The sequence below is a fragment of the Lathamus discolor genome, chromosome W (assembly GCF_037157495.1).
Source record: "Lathamus discolor isolate bLatDis1 chromosome W, bLatDis1.hap1, whole genome shotgun sequence".
Taxonomy (NCBI): Eukaryota; Metazoa; Chordata; class Aves; order Psittaciformes; family Psittacidae; genus Lathamus; species Lathamus discolor.
The window spans coordinates 22776694-22801962 of NC_088908.1; the positions used below are offsets into that span (position 1 = coordinate 22776694).

Genomic DNA, 25269 nt, shown 5'->3' on the forward strand with positions numbered 1-25269 from the left:
GAACTGTTAATTTTAAACCTTCACGTTCAATGTGGGCAATACCCTTCAGCTGTGCATGCCTCTAACACACCCATGGTCTGCTCTTTGCACAGCATCCATGGGGTGTTGGGATTCACAGAACACCCATTTGTTGGCACAGGTTAAAATCTGGGGAAAGGTACCCGCTAGCCACCAGTTGTGACTGCTGCATGTGTTCTCTTGGCTTCTTATATGGGTGTATGTGTATCTATATGTATATAAAATCATGAGTAGCACATAATACACAGATATCAGCTAAGTGTCTCTTCTGGCAGGAAGTTATTGGTTCTTTTTGCTTAATTAGCAAGTCTATGTTTTGTTATTAATTGCCTCCTCACTGTCTTATTTTTCAGAAGTTATTCAAGCCAAATGCTTTGTTATTATTTTAACATAAAAATAGTTCCAGAAATTGTAGGATCATAGAATAGTTAGGGATGGATATGACCTTAAGATCATCTAGTTCCAACCCCCCCTGCCATGGGCAGGGACGCCTCACACTAAACCACGTCGCCCAAGACTGTCCAAACTGGCCTTGAACACCGCCAGGGATGGAGCATTTACCACTTCTCTGGGCAACCCATTCCAGTGCCTCACCACCCTCACAGTAAAGAACTTCTTCCTTATATCTAACCTGAACTTCCCCTATTTAAGTATAAACCCATTACCCCTTGTCCTGTCACTACAGTCTCTGATGAAGAGTCTCTCTCCAGCATCATTGTAGGCCCCCTTCAGATACTGGAAGGCTGCTATGAGGTCCCCACGCAGCCTTCTCTTCTTCAGGCTGAACAGCCCCAACTTTCTCAGCCTGTCTTCATATGGGAGGTGCTCCAGCCCCCTCATCCTCCTCGTGGCCCCCCTCTGGACTTGTTCCAACAGTTCTATATCCTTTTAATGTTGAGTACACCAGAACTGTACACAATACTCCAGGTGAGGTCTCACGAGAGCAGAGTAGAGGGGCAGGATCACCTCCTTCGACCTGCTGGTCATGCTCCTTTTGATGCAGTCCAGAATATGGTTGGTTTCTGGGCTGAGTGCACACTGAAGTTGGCTCATGTTAAGTTTCTCATCGACCAACACCTCAAGTCCTTCTCTGCAGGGCTGCTCAGAATCTCTTCTCCACCCATCCTGTAGTTGTGCCTGGAATTGGCCTGACCCAAGTGTATGACCTTGCACTTTGTATTGTTGAACTTCATTAGGGAAGGAATGCCATCCAGAGGGACCTTGACATGCTTGTAAGGTGGACTGATGCCAGCCTTATGAAGTTTAACCATGCCAAGTGCAAGTAGTTTTAAGATAGAATAAAGCATGAGCAGTTCAGCATTAATAACTTTGGTAGTTTTTTTAAATTAAAATACTGAGAGTCTGGGCAGCTCAGTATCAGTGGACATTCCACTAATTTAGATAAGTTGATTTATTTTTATTTATTTACTTTTTAAGCTTCTATTGTGATTTTGGTTTAGGATATAGTTTCTAAAAAGAAAACTTGTCTGAACAGATTTTTTACTACCTTTCCGGAGTCTTCAGAAAGACAACTAATCAAGTCAGAAGCTTGCATTTGTTGTAAAATGTAATTGAAATCATTATTTGAGTAGCAGGAAAGATGATTTATAAAAAAGCAAAATCCAAAAGTTGTTACTGGACTAAGAAAGCTGCAAGTGTTTTCCCTCAAGGGTATTTTCATTAAGAGTTAGAATAGAGTTTGACTGTCAGTTTTTGACTCTTGTGCCTCTCTACTGGGGTTGCTTTTTCAGGGTAATTCCAGGGGAGGAGTATGAGAGATTACAGGTAGTGATAGAGGCAAGAACAAGAATGAATTGCTTTGTGTGCTCTCAGCTGCGAGTTGAGGGTGAGAACTATTGATCACTGGTGACTTTTCATTAGTGCAAAATTTATTTTCAAGGAATAGGTGTTTGTTGTGTTCTGGAAGACTGGTGGCAGCTCTAGTCTTTTAGCAGCTAAAAGGAAACTAGTGCTGAGATGCTTTGTTTGGGGGGGTTGTTTTAATTTGGATCAGTGTTTTGGGATAGATTGTGAGGGTCGCTGTTGAAATGTGATAAATGCTGTTTAGATACAAAGAAAAACGCAGCAGCAGATAAACTTGTGGAAGTGTACTTGTAAAATTCTCTACTCAAGTTTGGGTATCTGAGTGGTCACACAAGAGGGAGTGGCTTTTCCTTTCTTACAGTCTGTATAGGTATGTAAATAGGCAATGCCTGTATATTCTAAGATTATATATATGTATATAGAGGAATCATATCTATTATATGTAAGTAATTAGTAGACATGTGTATAGAATACTGTTATATTTACATTTTTATAAACCTGAAATAATATTACTTTTCCTTAGTATGAGGTCATCTACCAAGGATTTTGTATTAACTCATTAATAGTTGTCTAAATGCCTTTCAGTACTGTATGTGTGGTGCTGTTGGTAGTATTACTCCAGAAACTTGCTCTGCTTGTGAACGTCACTAATATCCGTGGGTTGAAACCAGCTGTACACTTTTGTACTTTTATATTTTTTCATTAATAATTTCAGCTGTGGGGGTAGCAAAGCACTACCAAAAATCTGATGGCCCTGGGCAGAGTTGCCCGCTGGATGGGCTCAGGAGATGCAGCAGCAGCATGGGCTTTCTGCATCTATGTGCTCCCCTGACAGCTTTCCACAGGTGACTCCTGACTTTAGGACCTTTTCCCATTCTCAGTCTCCCGCAGCTTATGCAGATAGGGAATGGTAGTGGCTGTGTTGCTCTGGAGGAGCTGGGCTGACACCAGCAGCTCTCTCCTGGTAAGTTATTAGTTGTTGTTGCATAGCAAAGGATCCCAGCTGTGGCTCAGCTGGGTTGTGTTGGGATCGGGAAGGTGAAGCTTTATCTGTTACTCCTCTTCTCATAAATGCAGGCATCTTTATTTTTCTTTATTTTAATGTGACATTGTACTGCAACAGTCCATATCTAGAAAACTTGAAAGCTGGTGAGAGCTCTCCTTGTTTTTTAGGCATGAGGGTCCCTGCTGTGCACTGATCTCTTACTTAGATTGTGTAAGGAACTAAGCTTTCTCAAAAAAATCCACATCGTAAAGTCACTGGTGTGTATTTTGTCCACCATGACTCTTGATGACAAATCGGGTGCAGTTTGACACAAGTTTGTTTGATGGACACAGCGTTGCTCTGGTACAGGCTCTATCCACGCACCTGTGCCAAACTGAAAGCAAATGTCCTTATTTCCTCTCTTTGAGCCATCAGTTTGTGTGGCGTATCAAGACATGGACTCAGGTCCCTGAGGATACTGAGACAGAATTTTATTACAATCAAGGCCTTTTATCCCCTTGTTTGGTACTTTCCCAACCTGCACAATCACGAAATGTTCAATCTCAGTGGCTTCTTTAAAAATCTCCCAGGTAAATAGTCCAATCACAATGCTGATCATGCGCTGTTCATTGGGCAACATTTTCACCTTCTTGCTTCACTTCTTCTCACATCCCCCAGATCCTCTGGCCTTCAACTGAAATTCTTTGTTACAACAACAACCTGGCTTATGGCCCCAAGGCTTGCTTGTTTACATTTCCTGTCTTTCAACATTCCAACTTATTGCCCCAAGTCTTGTTTGGTATCAAAACCTCAGAGCTTGTTCCCAGAGTGTTTCTCAAGCTCATCATGCAAATCCTACCACCTTCACCTCCCACATCTCCCCTTCTTTGTCTTGTACATCTACTACCAATACCTGCTTAAGGGCTCGATCAATAAGAGATTGTATAAGTTTCATTAAACAAGGAATACAAATTAACAAGCTAATAAACACTAAAAAAACAAAAGCTCCTAATACAATCAATTTTTTTACCCATGCTCCTAGTCCAGCAAATAAACCTGAAAAAGGGTTCCAGTCATCCTCAACCTGAATTTTTCCTGCAAGTTCTTTGAGAGTTTGTATACTTCTGTGAACCGATTCAGAGGGGTCTGAAAGGTTCATGCAACATAGGCCTTCAAAGTCCTCACACCCATGACTATGGGCAAGGAGAAGAAAATCTATGGCAGCCCAATTTTGTAAGGTTGCATGTCTTACAGAATCTACATCAAGGAGGAGACTGGAAAGAGCATTAGATGTAGCTTTTGCTTGCTTTGCAGGCCAACATCCCAATTTTTTTAAAGTTCCAAGAGATTTTGCAGCAGCTACTCCTGGTGCAAAAAGGGATGCTGAGATTATCTCTGTAGGATTCCAGAATGTAGCCCTGTCATTGCAATCGTGAGTAAAAGCATGAGCAGATCTTTTTACCCTGTGGAGATGGTGAAACTTAGTATAATTCAGTATCATAGAAATATTTGGGGTTAACATTGTTAATCTGCCTAGACTACGAGGGCCTCCTCGTAGGTGAGAAGGGATGCCAGGCCATGCTCGATCTCCACAGATTAAAAGGATACCTCAAGGAAGTGATACTGGTGTGTTAGAAGAGCGAGAAAGGTTGACAAAAGTATAATTACACCACACAGAAGCATTTTGATAAACAGCTAAAGAAGAGTTAACATTTTGCACTACCGATTGGTTTCATCCTGTATAATGAAAATATAAACACATATCCATTTTTATAGATCCTAACAAATCAGTTTCTTGCGGTTCTAAAAAGGCTACTGGTCATTGCACCACCCAACCATCCTATGTGTCCACGGGGTTTGAGGCTGCCATTGCTTGGGCTGTTAAGGGGATGTCAGCCGCCATCCAGTTGTCCAACGGCAGTCCTACCAGGCATGTACTGAAAGGATTCATAGGTGTGGCAACCGACAGGCACAGGGTGTCTTGTCCTGTCGCGTTAGCTAATGTTACCCAGATGTTTTCTTTTGGATGGGCGGGAAGCCACGGTAGGGTCAGTCCTCCTCTGATGAAGAGGCAGAAGACAAGGCCAGATGAACCCACTGTGCAGGGACCCAACAAGGTCTTTTATGGTGTTATATAAAGTATGGGTGTGCCCATTGATCCAGGAGCCACTTGAGCTCCCAGAGAAAGGCAAATAAGGTTCCATTGGAAACTTCCTTCAGAAAAGCGTGCTCTAGCCTAGAAACAAGGCTTGCCACATAAGCAGAATCTGTGATAATATTTATAGGAGTAGTCAATAATTTGAAAACATGGACTACAGCAGAGAGCTCTACTACCCGAGGTGATCCTGTAACAATATGTATATCACTTTACCAGTTTCCTTCACTATCTCTCCAAACTATTACTGCTCAGCCTGTCTTGCCAAACCCATCAGTAAATACTGTGAGGGCTTCAGCTATTGGTGTAATAGCCAATTGTGAAGTAGGTAAAAGGGGAAGAGAGTGTAAGGGTTGTACAATTTTATGTCCTGGGAAGTGAATACTTATTTGTCCTGTAAAATCCGCTAGAGCACACTGGAAACCAAAAGATTGGCGAGTTAAAAAGGTCATTTGCTTTGTTTCAAGAGGCAGATATATAATTAGGTTCAACACCATCTAAAGTCAATAACTGCTCTCTTCCTTTCTGGATGACCATAGCTATCATTGCAATGGCTGTTGTAACTGTTTTTCCAAAATTATGTGGCAAAAATATCCATTCCAGGATAATCAATGGATGCATGTCCTGCAGAACCCACTGCATTAAGAGCCCATAGGGTTGAAAAGATGAATAAAAAATAAAAAGGCTAATAGGGTGGTCTATTTTTTGCCAATGAGCGACTTGACTGGTCAATTTTACAATCACTTTATCAAGAGCAGTTCTCCCAGAGGGGGTGAGCATTCGAGGAGACGTTAAACACGGGTCCCCCTCCAATAGTTTAAAGAGGGGATGGAGTTCTTCCATAGATATTCCCAAGAGAGGATGGATCGAGTTTATGGTTCCTAAAAGCTTTTGCAAATCATTTAGAGTCTTTATTTCTGTCCGCAGGGTGATATTTTGAGGTTGAATGTTTTGTTCAGATAATTTCCATCCTAAATATTTCCAAGGTGGAATTTCTTGAATTTTTTCTTCTGCAATTTTGAATCCTGCTGTTGAGACTACTTGGACCACTTGCCATTTCACTTTTTGAGCTGTTTGTTTCGATTCTACAGCAATTAAGATGTCGTCCATATAGCGGTAGATTAAAACATTCTCAAAGCACTCTTGTATCAGGCTCAAAACTGCTGCTACAAATTGCTGACAAAGTGTGGGACTGCTTTTCATGCCTTGTGGCAACACTTTCCAATGATATCTTTTAATGTGGCTCTTCAGCATTGATAGAAGGCACAGAAAAGACAAATCATGGTGCATCTTGTGGAGCAAGAGGTATTGTGAAAAAACAGTCTTTTAAGTCAATGGCTATGAGAGTCCATGTTTGTGGTAACACTGTTGGCGAGGGGAGCCTGGGTTATAAAGCTCCCATATCCTCAGTGACCTCATTTATCTTTCTTAGGTAGTGTAAAAGCCTCCAAGCATTATTTTTCTTCTGAATCACAAAGACAGGTGTGTTCCATGGGCTGGTCATGGGGACTATGTGACCAGCTTTCAGCTGTTCATCCACCAATTTGTGTAATTGCAGCAGTTTTTCTTTTGGGAGGGACCACTGATCTACCCACAGGGTGTCATCTGATTTCCAGGTTAAAGGTGGGACCTGCTTCAGAACAGTGGACCCTAGGAAAAATCCATGCTTAAGTGCATTCCCTATTGGCTTAGACAGTCTCTGCCCCACAGGGTAGGAGATCCAGGTAACACATAGGGCCTGATCAAAGCAGGTCTTCCTTCTGGTCTAAAAATAAAAACAAGCTTTTTGCTCTGTTTTGGAGAGGCTTGACCACCAATTCCTGATAAGGAAGCATGAGCGTCCATTAAAGGCCACTGTGGTGCAGAAATTACTGTAACATCTGTTCCACTGTCAACAATCCCTCACAAAGTAATTTTTGTCCCTCCTGATTTTAAAGTACAGAACAATTGGGGTTGGTCCATAGTTAATTGTTGGGTCCAATAAATTTCAGGCATCCCCATAGATCCAAAACATCCTGAGCCCCGCACAGTGTGGACGGCACCTGGTGACTGGGATGAAAAATATATTAATTGTGCAATTTGGCTTCCTGCTGGTATAGTACATGGTGGCATTGGAGTCCACGCCATTATTTAATTTCTCCTTCAAAATCAGCATCCATGATCCCTGGCAGCACAAAAAGGCCTCTTATTGTTGTAGAGGATCGTCCATTTAACAATGCTGCCTTTCCATGCCCGAGTGGGCCATATGTGCCAGTTGGAATAAGCACAACTGATGTGTCTTGAATTATTGTCTCTCCTGAGGTGGCCAGGTCCACTCCAGTGCTGCCACTTGTGCTGGCGCACAGACTGTGGCAGCTCGGTGAGGGCGCCATTAGGAGGGGTAATTTGTTGTCATGGCACAGCCCCTCACTGCTCTCTGCTTGGGGTTTCCCGGTAAAGTTAAAGACTGGCTATCCCGGTCAAATTTCGATCGGCAATGACTTACATAATGATGCCCTTTACGACAGAGCAAGCAAATTCCAGGTGCTCCCCTTTTATTATTTGCTTTTACTTTTGGACAGTCCTTTCTCAAATGGCCATACTGACCACATGAAAAGCACTGCTGTGACTTACTTAACTGGCAATGCCGCAAATGCTTCCACAATCAGAGACAGATCGTGTTGTCTAGACCTGACATTCATACAAGCATTTAACATATCATCTATGCTAGGATTTCGTAAAGGTCGCAATACTTTCTGACAGTCAGGGTTAGCATTTTCAATAGCAAGTTGCTTAAAAATATATTCACGTGCTTTCTCATTATCTATCTGTTTTTCCAGAGACTCATTAAGTTGGTCTAAAAATTTCGTAAATGGCTCGTTTGCCTCTTGTTTGATTCAGACAAAAGTCTGTCTCTGTTTAACGGCTTCAGGGACAGCTTTCAAAGCTTGAAGTGCCAATTGTTTAACTCGCTGCAAGCCCACCTGGCAAATCCTGGCTTGCGCAGCCTTGGTGCCAAAATCAGCTTGCCCCAGTAATGCATCGGCAGTGACTGCTCACAATGGGTCATGCACCCCCAACACTAAGTTTTCAGTAGCCTGGGTGCCTGCGAGCTGCCTCATTTTTGACTCCCACATAGTGTATTGCATGTCCGTCATTATCAAACAAAACAGCATTTTAAAATCATTTGGGGTAAATACATGAGTATCACAGAGAGACTGTATCAAATGGGTTGTATATGGGATCCCAAGTCCATGATCTGTCATGGTTTGCCTGATATCTTTGATAAAGCATAAGGGACTTCCCTACCGCAGGTCTTGATCCGGCACATACACCACAGGGAAAGCATGCAATACATCCGCATCCCCCGCTCGTCTCACTTCCCCCTTTACAGCTGCCCATTAATCATGAGGATCTGGGGGATATAAATCGGGCACCTTTTCTGGATCAATGGGCCCTGGGTCAAAAGGACCATCCAGGTCATCCTCAGAATTATCGGGCAGCAGAACCGCAGGAGCAGCAACAGCAGACTGTTTTCTTGATCTCACAGCAGAGTCTGGCAAAAAGGGGGGTGGTAAGAGAGCCAAGGGTGCCGCTTATGCTTCCTTTGCTTGTGAGCCGACATGAACTTTTAAAGTTTCAAAAATAATTTGCCAAGGGTTCAATAAAGTGGCAGCAAATTTATCATTTTTTTGTGGCACAGTCCCACGAATTAACACCAATTTTATCCCAAACCTCCGGGGTATAAATATGAGTGGAATTAATAGATTGATCGACTTTTGATGCCCAGAGAAGGATACATTTCAATTCTTCCTCATATACTTTTTCCCCATACTTAAGAATATCAGCAAAGACTTGTAAAACATTTCTTTGCTCTTTTATTAAAGCAGTCCCCATAGTTATCAGCCGCTTACCCTTGTCCTGCGAGAGGCAATTGAGCGCTCTGGATACGATTCCTTTCAGCATGTACACTTCCTTTCAGCGTGTACACTTCCTTTCAGCATGAAGTCCCATAGTTTGGATGAGCTACGCCACTGGATCAACAACTAGTCACTTTCATGCCCCACACAGTGGGTGCCATTTGTGGTGTATCAAGACAAGGACTGAAGTAGGTGAGGATACCGAGACAAAACTTTATTACAATCTGTCCTGGGTTCAGCAGTAGCAGTCATTTATCTCATTCTTAGTGGCTGGTGCAGTGCTGTGTTTTTGACTTTCAGCCTGGGAGCAGAGCTGATAACACCAATGTTTTTAGTTGTTGCTCAGTGGTGTTTGACCACTGACTTTCTGAGTCTCATTCACTGCCAGGGAGGAGGGGAAGTCAGGGGGAAGCAGAGACAGGACACCTGACCCAAACTAGCCAAAGAGGCTTTCCATACCACAGCACATCATGCCCAGGATGTAGAACTGGGGGCAGTTACCCGGAAGGGCTAGGTCACTACTCAGGTCAGGCTGGGTATCGGTCAGAAGGTGGTGAATGGTTGTATCCTCTTTCCTTGTTATTTCCCTTATCATTATTATTATTGGTAGTAGCAGTAGGGGTTTTGTGTTATACCTTAGTTACTGGACTGTTCTTATCTCAACCTATGTGAGTCACATTCTTTTGATTCTCCTCCCCATCCCTCTGGGAGCTGGGGGAGGAAGGGGGGGGAGTGACTGAGCAGCTGCATGCAGCCACTCCAACCACACTGCTAATCACTGCAGCTAAACCAGAGGACCAATTCATGCCAATGTTGGTTGCCCCTGTACACAAAAGCAAAAGAGTCACAAAAAGCAACCCACATAACAAAGAATGATGAAGAAACAATGCACTTACTAACCGGGACAGCATCTGATCAGGAGTTATTATTACATGAATCAGAGGAGGAGGAAGAAGAGGTGACTTCTCGAACTCGGACCTAAACTGAGTTACAGAATATGCAAAAAGATTTTACCCGTCAACCAGGGGAGCACATCATCACCTGGTTGCTCCGATGCTGGGACAATGGGGCTGACGGGCAAAAACTAGAGGGTAGGGAAGCTAAGCAGCTGGGATCACTTGCTAGGGAAGGGGGAATTGACAAAGCAATTGCAAAAGAGAAACAGTCCCTCAGCCTTTGGAGGCGGCTCTTGGCAGCTGTGAAAGAAAGGTTTCCATACAAGGACGATGTTATGAGTCGTTCAGCCAAGTGGACTACTCTAGAGAAAGGCATCCAGCCTCTGAGGGAATCAGCCATTGCAGAGATGATCTATCGCAGGCCGGATGCCAGGAATGCACCCACAGATCCAGATGAAGTTGACCCATGTACATGACCCATGTGGTAGAAATTTATGTGGAATGCACCGTCATCATATGCCCACTCATTGGCAGCAATAACCTGGAATGATATAGCACCACCAACAGTGGATGAACTGATTCGTCAGCTCTGAGAGTTCGAAGACAATCTCACCTCTTCCATCATTTTAGCTGTGGAAGAACTGTCCCAGGGGTTGAAACAATTGAGAGATGATCTATCCGATCTATCCAGGTCCCCACGTGTACCAACCCATGTCTCAGCTATTAACAAAAGGCGTCCTTCTGCTTGAGAGAGAAGATATAGGAGGTATACACCACATGCCACCCTATGGTTTTACCTGAGAGATCATGGAGAAGACATGAGGAAGTGGGATGGAAAACCTACCTCAGCTACCGATGCACAGTGTACCCTGATGCCACCAAGCTGTCAAGGGGTGGAACCCATTTATATTTCTGGAGTGACAGGACGATCCCAAGAGTTGACTGTACTGGAGGCTGAAATCAGCCTGACTGGGAGGAAATGGCAAAAGCATTTTATTGTGACTGGTCCAGAGGCTCCATGCATTCTTGTCATAGACTACCTCAGGAGAGGGTACTTCAAAGACCCAAAAGGGTACCGATGGGCTTTTTGTATTGCTGCTTTGGAGACAGGAAACTGAGCAGCTGTCCACCTTGCCTGGTCTCTCAGAGGATCCTTCTGCTGTGGGGTTGCTGAAGGTCGAAGAACAACAAGTGCCGATCACGACCACAATAGTTCACCAGTGGCAATATTGCACCAACCAAGACTCCCTGATTCCCATCCGTAAACTGATCCATAGACTGGAGAGCCAAGGAGTGATCAGTAGGGCCTACTCACCCTTTAAAAGCACCATGTGGCCAGTGTAAACATTTAACGGAGAGTGGAGACTAACAGTAGACTATTGTGGCCTGAATGAAGTTACACCACCCTGTGATGCTGTACCGAACATGCTAGAACTTCATTATGAACTGGAATCAAAGGCAGCCAAGTGGTATGCCACAACTGATATTGCCAATGCATTGTTCTCAATTCCTTTGTCAGCGGAGTGCAGGCCACTTTTCACTTTTACTTGGAGGGGCATTCAGTACACTTGGAACTGACTGCCCCAGGGGTGGAAACACAGCCCTGCCATCTGCCATGGACTGATCCAGACTGAACTGGGACAGGGGCAAGTTCCAGAACACCTGCAATACATTGATGACATTATCGTGTGGGGTGATACAGCGGAAAAAGTCTTTGAGAAAGGGAGGAAAATAATCCAAATCTTGCTAAAATCAGGTTTTGCCGTAAAACGGAGTAAGGTCAAGGGACCTGCACAGGAGATTCAGTTTTGGGGAACAAAATGTCAAGATGGATGTCATCAGATCCCCACAGCTCTGATCAACAAGATAACAGCAATGTCTCCACCAACTAATAAGAAAGAAGCAAGCTTTCTTGGATGTTGTGGTTTTCTAGAGAATGCACATCCCAAATTACAGTTTGATTGTAAGCCCTCTCTATCATGTGACCTGGAAGAAGAATGATTTTATATGGGGCCCTGAGCAACAACAAGCCTTTGAGCCAATTAAATGAGAGATAGTTCATGAAGTAGCCCTTGGACCAGTCCGGACTGAGACAGGTGTAAAAAATGTACTCTACACCACAGCTGAGGAGAATGCTCCTACCTGAAGCCTCTGTCAGAAAACTCCAGCGGAGACTAGAGGTCAACCCCTCGGCTTTTGGAGTCGGGGATACAGAGGATCTGAAGCCAGCTATACCCCAACTGAAAAAGAGATACTGGCAGCCTATGAAGGGGTTCGAGCTGTTTCAGAAGTGATTGGTACTGAAGCACAGGTCCTCCTGTCACCTAGGTTGCCCAAATTAGACTGGATATTCAAAGGCAGGGTCTCCTCTGAACATCGTTCAACCGATGCTCCATGGAGTAAGTGGGCTACACTAATTACACAAGCTCAAATAGGAAATCCGAGACATCCAGGTATTCTAGAAGTCATCATGGACTGACCTGAGGGCAAAGATATTGGAATGTCACCAGAAGAGGAGGTGATGCATGCTGAAGACTTTCCACCATAAAATAAAATGTCAGAAAGTGAAAAGCAACATGCCTTGTTTACTGATGGGTCCTGCTGCTTTGTGGGAAAGCATCGGAGATGGAAGGCAGCTGAATGGAATCCCCGACGATGAGTTGCAGAAACTGCTGAAGGAGAGGGTGAACTGAGTCAGTTTGCCTAAGTGAAAGCCATCCAGCTGGCCTTGGACATGGCTGAATGAGAAAAGTGGCCAGTACTTTATACTGACTCATGGATGGTGGCAAATGCCCTGTGGGGGTGGTTGCAGCAATGGAAGTAGAGCACCTGTCTAAGCTGCTAAGATTGAAGTGGCTCAGATGGACTTAGATTGGCAACATAAGGGTGAATTATTTTTGGCCAGTGGGCCCATGACACTTCAGGCCATCAAGGCAGAGATGCAACATACAGCTGGGCTCATGATCGAGAAGTGATTTTCACAATGGACACTATTGCCCAGGTTAATCATGAGTGTGAAATATATGCTGCAATTAAGCAAGCTAAACGGTTAAAGCCTCTTTGGTATGGAGGATGATGGCTGAAGTATAAATATAGGCAAGCCTGGCAGACTGATTGTATCTCACTCCCACCAACCTGCCAAGGCAAGCACCATGTGCTTACCATAGTGGAAGCAACCACCGGATGGCTGGAAACATATGCTGTGCCCCACGCCACTGCCCGGAACCCTATCCTGGGCCTTGAGAAACAGATTTTGTGGTGACATGGCACCCCAGGGAAAATTGAGTTAGGCAATGGGGCTCGTTTCTGGAACAACCTTGTAGACACTTGGGCCAAAGAGCATGGCCTTGAGTGGGTATATCACATCCCCTACCATGCACCAACCTCTGGGAAAATTGAATGGTACAATGGGCTGTTTAAAACTACACTGAGAGCAATGGGTGGTGGGACTTTCAAGCATTGGGATACACATTTACTGAAAGGTACCTGGTTGGTCAACACCAGAGGATCTGCCAACAGGGCTGGCCCAGCCCAGTCAGAACTTTTACATAATGTAGAAGGGGATAAAGTTCCTGTGGTGCACATAAGGAATTTTCTGGGGAAGACAGTCTGGGTTATTCCTGCTTCAGGTACAGGCAAACCCACTTGTGGGATTGCTTTTGCTCAAGGTCCCGGATGTACTTGGTGGGTAATGTGGGAAGATGGGGAATTCTGATGTATACCTGAAGGTTATTTGACTTTGGGGGAAAACAGCCAATGAACTCAATTGTATGGTGTTGCCTGCTATATAGCACTTTTATAGCCCACCAACTAGATGTCTTCATGTCACCAGCGACTGGCCCTGACTTCCTTCCAAACATCATCCCAGCACAGAAAACTTTGATGAAACCAGACGAGTTCTGCGGCATCATCATCAGGCAACAATCCAAAACTGCACACAGCCTCTGCTGCTCTGAAAGACTGTTAGAAGAGATGGAGCCCGACATCATGGACCAAATATACTCAGCAGCTTTATAGGTATTGGTCCATGCACTAAGGAATGATATCTCCTTCTCTCTCTGTGGATGTATATATATGAGATAAGAGTGATGGTATATTGAAAATGTGGGATCTGAGCATAACGTGAATGGTATGGAATAAGGGGTGGATACTATCCTGGATTCAGTAGTAGCAGTCATTTTTCTCCTTCTTAGTGGCTGGTGCAGTGCTGTGTTTTTTACTTTCAGCCTGGGAACAACACTGTTAACACCGGTGGTTTTACTTGTTGCTCAGTAATGTTTACTCTGTCCAAGGACTTTGTGAGTCTCATGCTCTGTCAGGGAGGAGGGGAAGCCAGGAGGAAGCAGAGACAGGACACCTGACCCAAACTAACCAAAGAGGTATTCCATACCACAGCATGTCATGCCCACTATATAAACTGGGGGCAGTTACCCAAAAGGGCTAGATCACTGCTCTGATCGGGATGGGTATTTGTTGGTGGGTGGTGTTATAAAAATTTCGTCTTAGCCATGATCTGATTCAATTATTTTATTACACTTGATTAATATTGAGAGGCAATAAGCAAGCAGCGCTGGGTGTGCCGGGGAGTCTCCGCTCCACCAGAGATGCACACCGGGGTCTTTGGGGTCCAGTCTCTTATTCTTCTTGGTCCGGGGTCTCATCCAATCCCTTCTTCTGTACCCGGATGCCGACGTGGCCCCTTTCCATTATTCTTTTCTTGTTGCTGGAGTCTTTTTCCGGTGAAGACATTGCTGAACTTCTTGGTCATACATTAACGGGGAGATGTCTTTCACATGCAATTAACCACCATCTTAGCCCCATAAATTCCAGTCCTTATCTGGTTACTCATCCTGTAACAGGATGTATTAATCTCTTAGTTACATAACCCCCTTAAAGCATTCAAGCAGTTAAACAAAGTACCCTTTGAAAAACAAAATGGTTGAGTAAGAGAGATTATTCCTTTGTTTCTTCTTCTCTCTCATCATTTTATTGACAGGAACATTTAGAATCATAGAATCATAGAATAGTTAGGGTTGGAAAGGACCTCAAGATCATCTAGTTCCAACCCCCCTGCCATGGACAAGGACACCTCACACTAAACCATCCCACACAAGGCTTCATCCAACCTGGCCTTGAACACTGCCAGGGATGGAGCACTCACAACCCCCCTGGCCAACCGATTCCAGTGTCTCACCACCCTAACAGGAAAGAATTTCCTCCTTATATCCAATGTAAATGTCCCCTGTTTAAGTTTTAACCCATTACCCCTTGTCCTGTCACTACAGTCCCTGACAAAGAGTCCCTCCCCAGCATCCCTATAGGCCCCCTTCAGAAACTGGAAGGCTGCTATGAGGTCTCCATGCAGCCTTCTCCAGGCTGAACAGCCCCAACTTCCTCAACCTATCTTCGTATGGGAGGTGCTCCAGCCCCCTGATCATCCTCGTGGCCCTCCTCTGGACTTGTTCCAAGAGTTCCATGTCCTTTTTATGTTGAGGACACCAGAACTGCACACAATACTCCAGGTGAGGTCTAATCATGATCATTCCTATACCTCCCACACAAGGTACAATGGTCACAAGGGGTTCCGATTCCACATAAAGTGCAGTGGTGACAAAAACTCCTAAGTTGCTGACAAGAATCATTCCTGTATACCTCACAGTGGTGACAAGTTGTATTCTCTTCCCTTGTTATGTCCCTTATTATTATCATTGGTGGTAGCAGTAGTGATTTTGTGTTATACCTTCCTTACTGGACTGTTCTTATCTCAACCCCTGGGAGTTTCATTCTTTCGATTCTCCTCCCCATCCTTCTGGGAGCTGGGGGAGGAAGAGGGGGAGTGAGCTAGCCACTGTGTGGTTCTGTGTTGCTGGCTGGGCTTAAACCGTGACAGAATCAAGGCCTTTTATCCCCTTGTTTGGTACTTTCCCAGCCTGCACTGTCACAATCTCATTGGCTTCTTTAAAAATCTCCCAGGTAAATAGTCCAATCACAATGCTGATCATGCGCTGTTCATTGGGCAACATTTTCACCTTCTTGCTTCACTTCTTCTCACATCCCCCAGATCCTCTGGCCTTCAACTGAAATTCTTTGTTACAACAACAACCTGGCTTATGGCCCCAAGGCTTGCTTGTTTACATTTCCTTTCTTTAACATTCCAATTTATCGCCCCATGGCTCATTTGATATCAAAACCTCAGAGCTTGTTCCCAGAGTTTTTCTCAAGCTCATCATGAAAATCCTATCACCTTCACCTCCTACAAGCTTGCAGGTCTGATCTCTGCTGTTCCCAGAGATCTGTAGCTTTTGCTGTTAAAGTTCATGAAATTGCCTCATAATATTCAAGTGTATTGGGAGAAGGTTGAAGAATTCCAGAATTTCCCTGCTTGTTATGGGACACTTTACTGACACTCTTTTTGGTTCAGACTCCAAACTTCCACCACCCAGCAGCAGCCCACTGTGAAATATTCCAGTTGTGTGTGTTTGCTCCAGGCCTCAGATAAGCCAAGGGTCCTGTGTTGGTTTTGTGTAGATGTCTTTCACTTCTCTGTGGTCCCTGGAGCTACCCCCTCTGTGAGCCGGGGTTGGTCTGGCCTGAGTGTCCCTTGTTCAGGAGCCCAGCTGCCCCAGAGGTTGGAATAATGGTGCTTGGGGCAAGCTCCCTTTTGGAGTGGCTCTTTGGGGTGTTGCAGAACTGGGCACACATTCCAGTATCCTGCGTAGCAGACCACAGTATTCTTGAAGCCTTTTTATTCTGGACACAATTTGAAATACTTACATTTGAGCTCATTATTAAGGAGTAAGCTCCAACAAACCCTGAGAGCAGAGCTTTTTACCTCTCACTAGCTGTATCTTTGAGTGGCTTACCCACCTTTCTGCCATGTGTTCCTGGGTCACCTGTCAACTGCTGAGCTGCCTCTTCCACTGTCCTGCAATATGAAAGTAGCACCAGATATTCTTTGTGCATTTCTGTGTATGTGGCTTTTGTAGTTGGGGATTTTCCAAGCACTTATACTTGGTGTTTTCAGTTTGTTCTGTAAGAGGATATTTTATTTGCATCTATGTTTTTAGCTATCCTGTGATAATTTGTTGAATATTAAAAAAACAAAAATATTTTGCTTCTATTGGGTCATTTGTATACTCGCAACTATATTTCTGTAAACAGCTGCAGTCAAGAATAAAACAATGAAAGTTTTCATTTTGCAGTGTAAAGTCTTGTTGTGTTTTTTTTCCAAGGGCATCTCCTCTCTGCTGGGAGAAAATGCTGTTCCTCAGTATGGAATCGACCCACCTGGGAACCATATGGAGCTGGGGTCAGGAAGAACTGGAATGACAGGAGCCCGTGCTGGCTGAGTGTCCCGTTGGAGCTGCTGTGTGAGTAAAGGCACCGTGTCACACCTGTGCATGTAAAAAAATAGTGCAGTGTTTCTTCTTGACTTCAGAGTCCAAAGTAACCTTCATGGTGTGCCACCTCAACCCCAGCCTGCAAATTACAGAGTGTTCTAGGGACTTCCTTTCAGTCAGTCCAAAGCAGAATTCCATCTGTGAGGGCCCTGGGGGCAATGCAGACAGGCTCCTCCAACCAAGGGAGGTAATGCCAGAAATCCTAGGCCAAAGTGATGGGAGTTACTGCCTTGATTGCAGTCTTCCTTTATCTGCACCTTTGGTGTATTTATGCTAATGTGCTAAAAACACCCTGGGGTTGCTGAGGCTCAGTGGGTGTCCCCCTTCCTGCTGCCCCCCACCCCCACAGGGACAGTGACCTCCAGCAGGACCATGGGGGCCAGCAGCCAATATCTATTATTTTGAAAAGGTGGTAACTACAGTTACTCCCAGAGCTGGGCAGAACACTTCACTGCCAAAGATTTAAGCAGATTTATCCAAAAGGCTTTTCCTAGCCCATACCACTACTCCAGTGCCTCCCTTTTCAGCCCTGTGCCTACTGCCAGGGTCAGACATGACTGTGCCATAGCGGAGCAAATGCAACCCCCCCTGCTGCTAGCATCTGCCCTTCTGGAGCTGTTGACCCTGCTGCAGGCACTTGTTATCCACTGCCTATTAGTGCCACAGGACGAAAGAAAACACCCTGAGAAACCCTGCCTGTCTCCCCAGCCTCCTCTTCCTCTCAAGGCTCAGAGAAAGGCATACGCTGGCCTCTGAGCTCAGCCCAGACAGCCACAGACACAAGACTGAGCCACAGTGCTGTGGGTTTTGGTGTTTATTAGCAACACAGCCATGGCCTGGGGCATACTGGGGGCCAAGCAAGGAAGCCATTACCTTGCCTGGTTTCTGGCAGGCCATCCTGGGTTGCAGCCTCCCTAACAACTATCATCCCCATGTCATAGCTGCTCTTTGGGTATCAGAGGAGCACAGAAAGAAAGGCCCAGCCCCTGCCCCTTCCTGGAGCCATCGGGCAGCAACATGCAACACCCAGGCAGATGGTCCTTCCCTTGCAGCAGTGACTGCAAGGACCCCTCCTGCCCTTTACCTCTTCTTCACAAACTTCTTTGTCACAGCATTGGGGTTCAGGCACCTCCTGTCTGTGCCCAGAGCCACATCCTGCATCTGGAGGTTGCCTGTGCAGCTATAGATGTCATTCTCCACAAAGGGTGAGACCCTGGCAATGTAATTGGGGTCAAAGACATTGATCTTCTGCCTGGCCTTGCAGGACAGGCACTGCTGTGGGAAGGGCTGGTCTTCCACCAGGTGAGGGTTGTTGGCGTGCTTCCTTCCTCTGGGGGCTGGCAGCAGGTACTGCCAAGAGAGAAGCAGTCGTTAAACTCACTTCAGGGGCAACTTGTCACCTTCAGGTACTTAAAGGTGACTACAGGCCTCTAGAGAAGAACTGAGCAAATGAAGCCCAAAAACCATGGGGTCGGGTGGAACAGCTGGAGGATGATCATGGATTCACTTTGACTCCTGCCAGCTGATGGCTCCCTCCAACCCCCCTGGCCACAGGCCAGGCTCTTGTCCCAGCAGCAGCACCCAACACCCTGAGCCATCAGGGGTTCAGCACCTTGGGACCGCAGAAGTGCATGTGGAGGCTCCCATCATCACTGATGCTCACTGCAACCTTCTTCAGGGTCTTGTTACCACACAGTGGGGACAGAAAACCTTTGTCATATCTGAAGTGGTCCTGCAAGACAGGGATGGGGGAGGGGGGGGAAGTTTAGTGCTCCCTAGGCCATGGAACAGGGGATCATCCACCCAGCCCTGGCAAGCACTGTGCTGAGGGCAGCATGGCTCTGCGCACTCATGCTCACCTGAAGCAGCTGTGGCAGCACATGATGTAGCTCCTGGCCTGGCGGATCAGCATGCCATTGACCGCCAGCACATGGAGGCCCAGTTGCAGCAGCATGTTCTGCAACAAGGAGGAAGAAACCAGGATCCTGTGAGCTGGGACTGCCAGGAGCTTTCACCAGGGTCTGCCAGCCCAGGCAAGAGAGAGGCTGACAGGAGCTATACCAACAGGCTTTGTACAGGAGCCTCTGCCACAGAAAGAATGGGCTGGGTTTAAGATAAAAGAGGCTGTCGCAAAGCTGCGCTCAGCCTGTCTGGGGACTCCTCTGTCTCTGTGTGCTGGTTTAACCATCCCAGAGGTTCAAATAATTTTGAGAATCCACCATCCCCCACGTGTTTGAGTCTGGAGCCATCCCATGCAAGACAGTGATTGGCACCTACCTGCATGGCGAAGTCCATGGTGATGCAGCTGACCTGGATGATGTCAGGAGCAGTATCACAGTGCCTTGTGTCCTGATGGACCTGCTTGAGGTTGCTGAGTGTTATCCAACCCTCATCATCACTCCTCCTTGTCCTCCTCATCACCACTGGACTCATGCTCTGAGCTCTGGTGCTCCTCAGGGGTCTCTGGGCTAACAGAGGTGGCTTGAGCTTTCTGGGGTGGAGACAATCAGTGATGGCACATGCAGTGGAGGTCAGAAATGCCAGCCAGACCAGGGGTGGCACAGCCAGCAAGGAGAGGAGGCAGTGGGTCTCATCATCAGCTCCTGCAGCTCCTCCTCAATGCTGGAGAGGGGGTCTCACCAGCTCTCAGGGGCTGGGCTGAGACCTTCCCTGGGTGCTTGTGGTGTGGGGGAACACAGGATAAGGGCTTTTTGCCCACTGCTGCCCAGGGACTCTGCAGGGCTGCATCCCCAGCCCCAGTGCCTTACCTTGGAGCACTGCAGCTCTGTCCCTTACCTTGGAGGGCAGGAAGAAGCCAGTGAGGTGTAGGGGGGACCTTGGGGTGCCACAGGGCAGAATTAAGCCACACCTGGGGAGGGACCAGGATGCTGGAGGACTCTGAGGATGGGGCCCCATCCCTGGGGAAGATATACAGACCCAACTTCTCTTGGGGGTCCCAGCAGAGGCAGCCGGGGCCATTGGTCTCAGCCCGCAGCTGGCAGGTGAGGGCAAGAACCTGCAGGTCGATGGCTGAGAGGCCGGGCTGGTCCCTAGTCTTATTGGAAAAGTCAGTCACTGGAAGGGAAGGGGAAAAAAAAAAAAAAGGAGAGGAAGGCAAAGAAGGAAAGGGAGCAGTTCGTCTGGGTAGTGGGGAGCCCCTGCTCCCCCCCCCCCCCCCCCCCCCGTAGGCTTAAGTTGCAGGTTTAAGCTAATATATCAAATACAATAATGTGTATGAGTTTAATGTAGTAAAGTAATTATTACATAATTAGTAATATTACATAATGTAGTAAAGTAACTATATTACATAAAAATGTAATAAAGCAAGTTGTTCTAATTTGCTGACATGTAGGGAGTAAGGAATGTCCAGCTGAAAATCAAAACCAAGATGCTTTGCAGGTAAAACTGCCCCTTCCTTCCTCCAGTTTTCTATTTCACATACATGTGTCTGGAGTGTACGTAAATGGTTGCACATCATGCGATCTTCCAGCATTGGTTACCACATATATTCCCACAGAAACAGCTGAGGTTATTTGCTGGTCATGATATGGTGGCACCTTCACAATAAGGTGATTCTGCAATTCAAAAATAATTTAAAAATCACATTAGAAACCTTATTTCATTATTATTTACCTTTGTAAGCTTAAATAATAGGTTTAAACTAACAATAATGTGTGTGCCTTTAACATAGTAGAATAGGCCAAACTGTTCTAACTTGCTAACACATAGAGAGAAAGAAATGTTTGGCTGATGGGAAGGAACATCACAGGACTGATAACAACTAAGGAGACAGTAAATAAGACAAAGGATGCCAACCTTCAAGATAGCAGAGTGGCATGCAGCACGGAGCGAGACTGGAACAGAACAGAAGCAAGGACCTACCAACTGCTAACTCAGCACTAGGACCTTGTGAGCATGTGCAAGCACTGAGATCATTCAGTAAACACAGGAAGATTGACAGAGACCACCAAAGACCCCCACTCAGCAAGAAAGTGCATGCGTAATTAAAATGCAAATATTATAATTAGTTCATGAAAAAAAGTAAATATGCATGAGTATGCTAAATATATAAGCCGCTGCTGGTGAGTAACGGGTGCTTTCACCTTTGCGAAATGATTCGCGTATGCGCCCAGCGCTGCAATAAAGAATGCTGCTTTCTAAAATTCCAAATTGAGTCTTAGAGAGTTTCTTCGACTGTCTTTTATGGTAACACCCCGAGGCACAATGCCTGGGCCATGCTACAGGGCTCCGCAGGACCATCCTGGTACTTACCGAGGAGTAAGAGATCGGGCCCCAGGCGTCGGAGGTGCAGCTCGTAGTGCAGTGCGGCCAGGCAATGACACACCGGCCGGTCCCGGATCTCGGCCAGCACCTCAGTCACAATGTACAAGTTCTGGGCGATGTCCTGCGGGCAGCACCGTCAGCATGGGCCAGATCCCCCGGTTTCCCTCAATCCCTCCAGGTGCTCCCCAGTACCTGCAGTGGGGTAGTGCTCAGGAACATGCTGGTGTCAGCCACAATGTGCACCCTGCACACCCCATAGCCCCATTGCGTGGCATGTTAGGAGCTGTAGTCTCATGCAGAGTATGCCGGGAGTGACAGCGTCCACAACCCGCATGACCGCTTCCAAGCAGCGTGGTCAGGTAACCGATTTATGTCACATAACAGAGGATGCTGTAGCTGGAAGTGGAGTGGTTATTGGTATTTCAGGCTGTGGGGCAAACCAAGACTTGGTCTGGATGCGATGCTTCTGTCTGATGGTTAGGGCTTGGGGAGAGGGAGATGAGATGTTATGTTGGGCTGCGGGTGCTGTTCTGGTCCAGGCTTGGTGAGGTAAGGCTCAGCCTTGGGCGGCGGGTTCCTTGGACTGGGTTTCCTTGGTTGCTGCTTCCCCTTTGTGGTGCCCTTGGACGGACAGCCTTTGTTGCTCACAGGGAGGCGGCAGGGCTGCCTCCTGCTCTGGTGGACAAGGGTGGGCCGTCGGTAGTAGGAATCTCAGGCAGGGAAAGCTGGGGAGAGGCGGCCTTGTCCTTCGAAGGAGAGAAACCTGTAGGCATGAGGGAGCACACCGGGACCAGGCTAGCTCAGGAAGGGTGGAAAGCTGCGCCCTGAGCATGGAGGGGGTCCTCTGGAGGTTGAGAGGTATTTAACGTGATCCGGGACGTCAAAGTAAGCAACAGAGAAATGAGGCAAAGAGAAAATGGGAAGAGTCAAGATTTGAAAAAAAAAAAAAATATAAAAAAAATAGATGCAGCCCAAGTGGGATGGGTCTTTGTTGGCTTCTTATGTAGGAGGGGTGTGGTGAGGAAAGCAGTGGCTGGCTCTTGGGGGTATTGCACGTCACAAGATGCTCAGGCAGGGATCAGAGTCCCCACTATGGGCCTGTCCTGGGTTCAGCAGTAGCAGTCATTTTTCTCCTTCTTAGTAGCTGGTGCAGTGCTGTTTTTTTGACTTTCAGCCTGGGAACAGCGCTGATAACACCGATATTTTTAGTTGTTGCTAAGTCATGTTTACTCTGACCAAGGACTTTGTGAGTCTCATGCTCTGCCAGGGAGGAGGGGAAGTCGGGAGGAAGCAGAGACAGGACACCTGACCCAAACTGACCAAAGAGGTATTCCATACCACAGCACATCATGCCCAAGATGTAGAGCTGGGGGCAGTTACCCAGAAGGGTTTGATCACTGCTCGGTCAGGCTGGGTATTGGTCGGCAGGTGGTGAGCGGTTGTATTCTCTTCCCGTTATTTCCCTTATCATTCTTATTGGTGGTAGAAGTAGTGGGTTTGTGTTATACCTTAGTTACTGAACTCTTATCTCAACCTGTGGGAGTTACATTCTTTTGATTCTCCTCCCCATCCCTCTGGGAGTGGGGGGAGGAAGGGGGGGAGTGAGAGAGAGGCTGCATGTCTGGGCTTAAACCACAATAGGGCCCTTGCCCCTTAGCGCAATACCTGAGGTGCAGGTTGCTAATAGTGGCATGAGAAAGGCCTCGAAGGACAAGTTTTGCTGTTGGTCGGTCCAGCGGGCGCATGTACCTGTGTTCTGTGGGCCTTCTTAATGGCACTAATGAGGTAAGCAGTGATGTGGAGCTGGAGTGTCATAACAAACATAAAGAGGTAACAGTAACTTGAAGGAAGGTCAGGGTGATCTGTGGGCTGGGATAATGGCAGTAGGAGTAACTGTAGTAATAGCAAGTGCATTTAGTCTTATGTAAGATCTCCCTCCATAAGTCAGCTCTCCTCCACTGGTGAGTGGGTGGGGATCAGCATGTCTTAGTGAGCCTCCTGCCTCTATCTGATAGAGTTGAGACAGTGGCCAGTGTGGTACCAGGCAAGGTTTTCCAGACAGAGGTGGGGATTGTACCAGGCATAGGCTGGCTCTGGGCAGAGTGTGGGGTACTGGGCAGGTTTGCCATACTGGGGGTGGTGAGGTCAGGTTGTGTGGGGCTGGCATGGAGAAGGGGATGGAGGGCAGAGACACTGGTTCATAAGAGGGGGTTAAAAAAGGATTATGGCTTTGGGATGGAGCTTGGTAAAGTCTAATTATGGTGTAGGGAGGGGGTAGGAATGAGAGACTCCAGTGCAAAGAGGGAGGTGATAGAGGCTGGAATGTTGGATAGGCTCTTCTCCCCTTTTTGTCCTTCCCTCCCCCAATCAAATTGGCAGGTGCTCCAGGCCAGGGCCAGGCAGGAGGGGTGCCCTTGGCTTTGGTGGTTTGGGGGGAGAGGATCAGATTTAACCCCATCTGAACCCTTGTCACTGCCCCGGACAACAGGACTGAAAGTCCTTTTTGCTCTTGCCCAGGGATGGGCAGCAAATGCCCTCTTCTGCCCTGTTGTGTCAAGGGCTTGTGCAGGCAGGGACCCTCTGGTCTGTGACCTTGATACCTACCATAGGCACAGCCTCTCCAGCTCTTCTGCCTAGGAAGTGCAGAGAGGAGTGCTGCCCACAGGCTCAGGAGGACAGGACAAGTGATAGCTGATTCTGTGGTCCCAGACAGAGCACCTTGTGCTTCTGCATGGTATGTGACCTCATCCTTCTACTCCATGGTCAGTTGTTTTGGCCCAGCCATGTGTTCTGCTGGGTATTGCAGCCTGCATCCTTCCTGCCTGATCCCTGTCCCTGGCGAATGATTCCAGGGGGAAGCTGCAGCAGAAAGGGCAGGGGGAAGCGTTGTGCCTGTGGTGACAGTGGCATGGTGCCAGAGTGAGGAAGTGGTGAGTGCTTGGGGAATTGGAGATCTGGGCTTGTAGCCTGCTCTGCAGTGTGATCTTTGTGTTCGAAGCAGCTGTGTGTCTCCATCCTCTCCACAGTGTGTTAGAGTAGATGGGACCAGTTTTCCTGTGGGATTTTGCTGCTAGGAAGAGACCTAGACTGTCCTTGAGGGATGTGGCTGCTTCCCCATACTGTGACTGTACCTTCCTCTATTCTGCTGGTGTCACTGCCTCATCCTTTCCATGGGATCCCCTGCATGGTTGCCATGCAGGCTGCTGGTGAGCTGGTGGTTGTGCTGCTGGTGGTGAGCTGGTGGTGGTGCTGCTGCTGGTGAGCTGGGGTAGACTGCTGGTGTGTGCTGCTGCTCTGCAGCGTAGAGCAGGGTGTGAGACAGTGTATCTTTGGAGACTGCTTGCTCCTCATGCTGGCTGTAATCAGCAGCCACCTTTGGGTCAGGGTGAGCTGCAGCCACCAAAATGAGGTGTCCAGAGGGCTGAGCACTGCCCATCTTGGCTCAGATTTCCTCAGGCTGTGGCAGTGCTGTTGAAGAGGGGTTTGTCTCCCTAGGGTGCAGCATTGTCATTGCCTCTGGTGCAGGGCTGATTTGTCAGGAGTGAGAGGGAACCTGTGTTCACCAGGTGTGTACCTGTCCATTGCCAAGTCTACCTGCCATGTGGGTCACTTGCAGTCATGGCTGGGCTACATTTGAGCTCAGAGGGGCTGACCTGGGATCCCAGTGCAGCCTTGGCTTCCTCCACACTGTGGGAGCGGTGCTAAGGGGTGTCTTCCCTCTCTGCTTCCAGACAGGGGTGATGCCATGGCCGCTGTGAGCTCCAGCAGGGCCAGGGCCGGGCCACCCTATGAGAAGTCCCAGCTCTCT

General features: G+C 47.1%; 2 protein-coding genes across 2 annotated transcripts in view; one reads left to right on the forward strand and one right to left on the reverse strand.

Annotated features, from left to right (window-relative positions):
• LOC136004208 (nuclear factor of activated T-cells 5-like) overlaps positions 1-21347 on the forward strand; it is a 219307-nt gene extending 197960 nt beyond the window's left edge. The window contains exons 15-16 of the mRNA XM_065660496.1: positions 17010-17147; positions 20907-21347. The gene's annotated coding sequence lies outside the window, so the exon portion shown is untranslated. The remainder of the gene's footprint in view (positions 1-17009; positions 17148-20906) is intronic.
• LOC136004451 (RNA-binding protein NOB1-like) lies at positions 18258-24897 on the reverse strand. Its single transcript, XM_065660935.1, is given in 11 exon segments — positions 18258-18527; positions 18766-18870; positions 18873-18909; positions 19037-19134; positions 19455-19575; positions 19577-19668; positions 20047-20252; positions 21450-21582; positions 21654-21705; positions 22110-22224; positions 24654-24897. Coding segments are annotated over 11 exon segments (1473 nt in total).
• Positions 24898-25269: the final 372 nt, after the last annotated feature.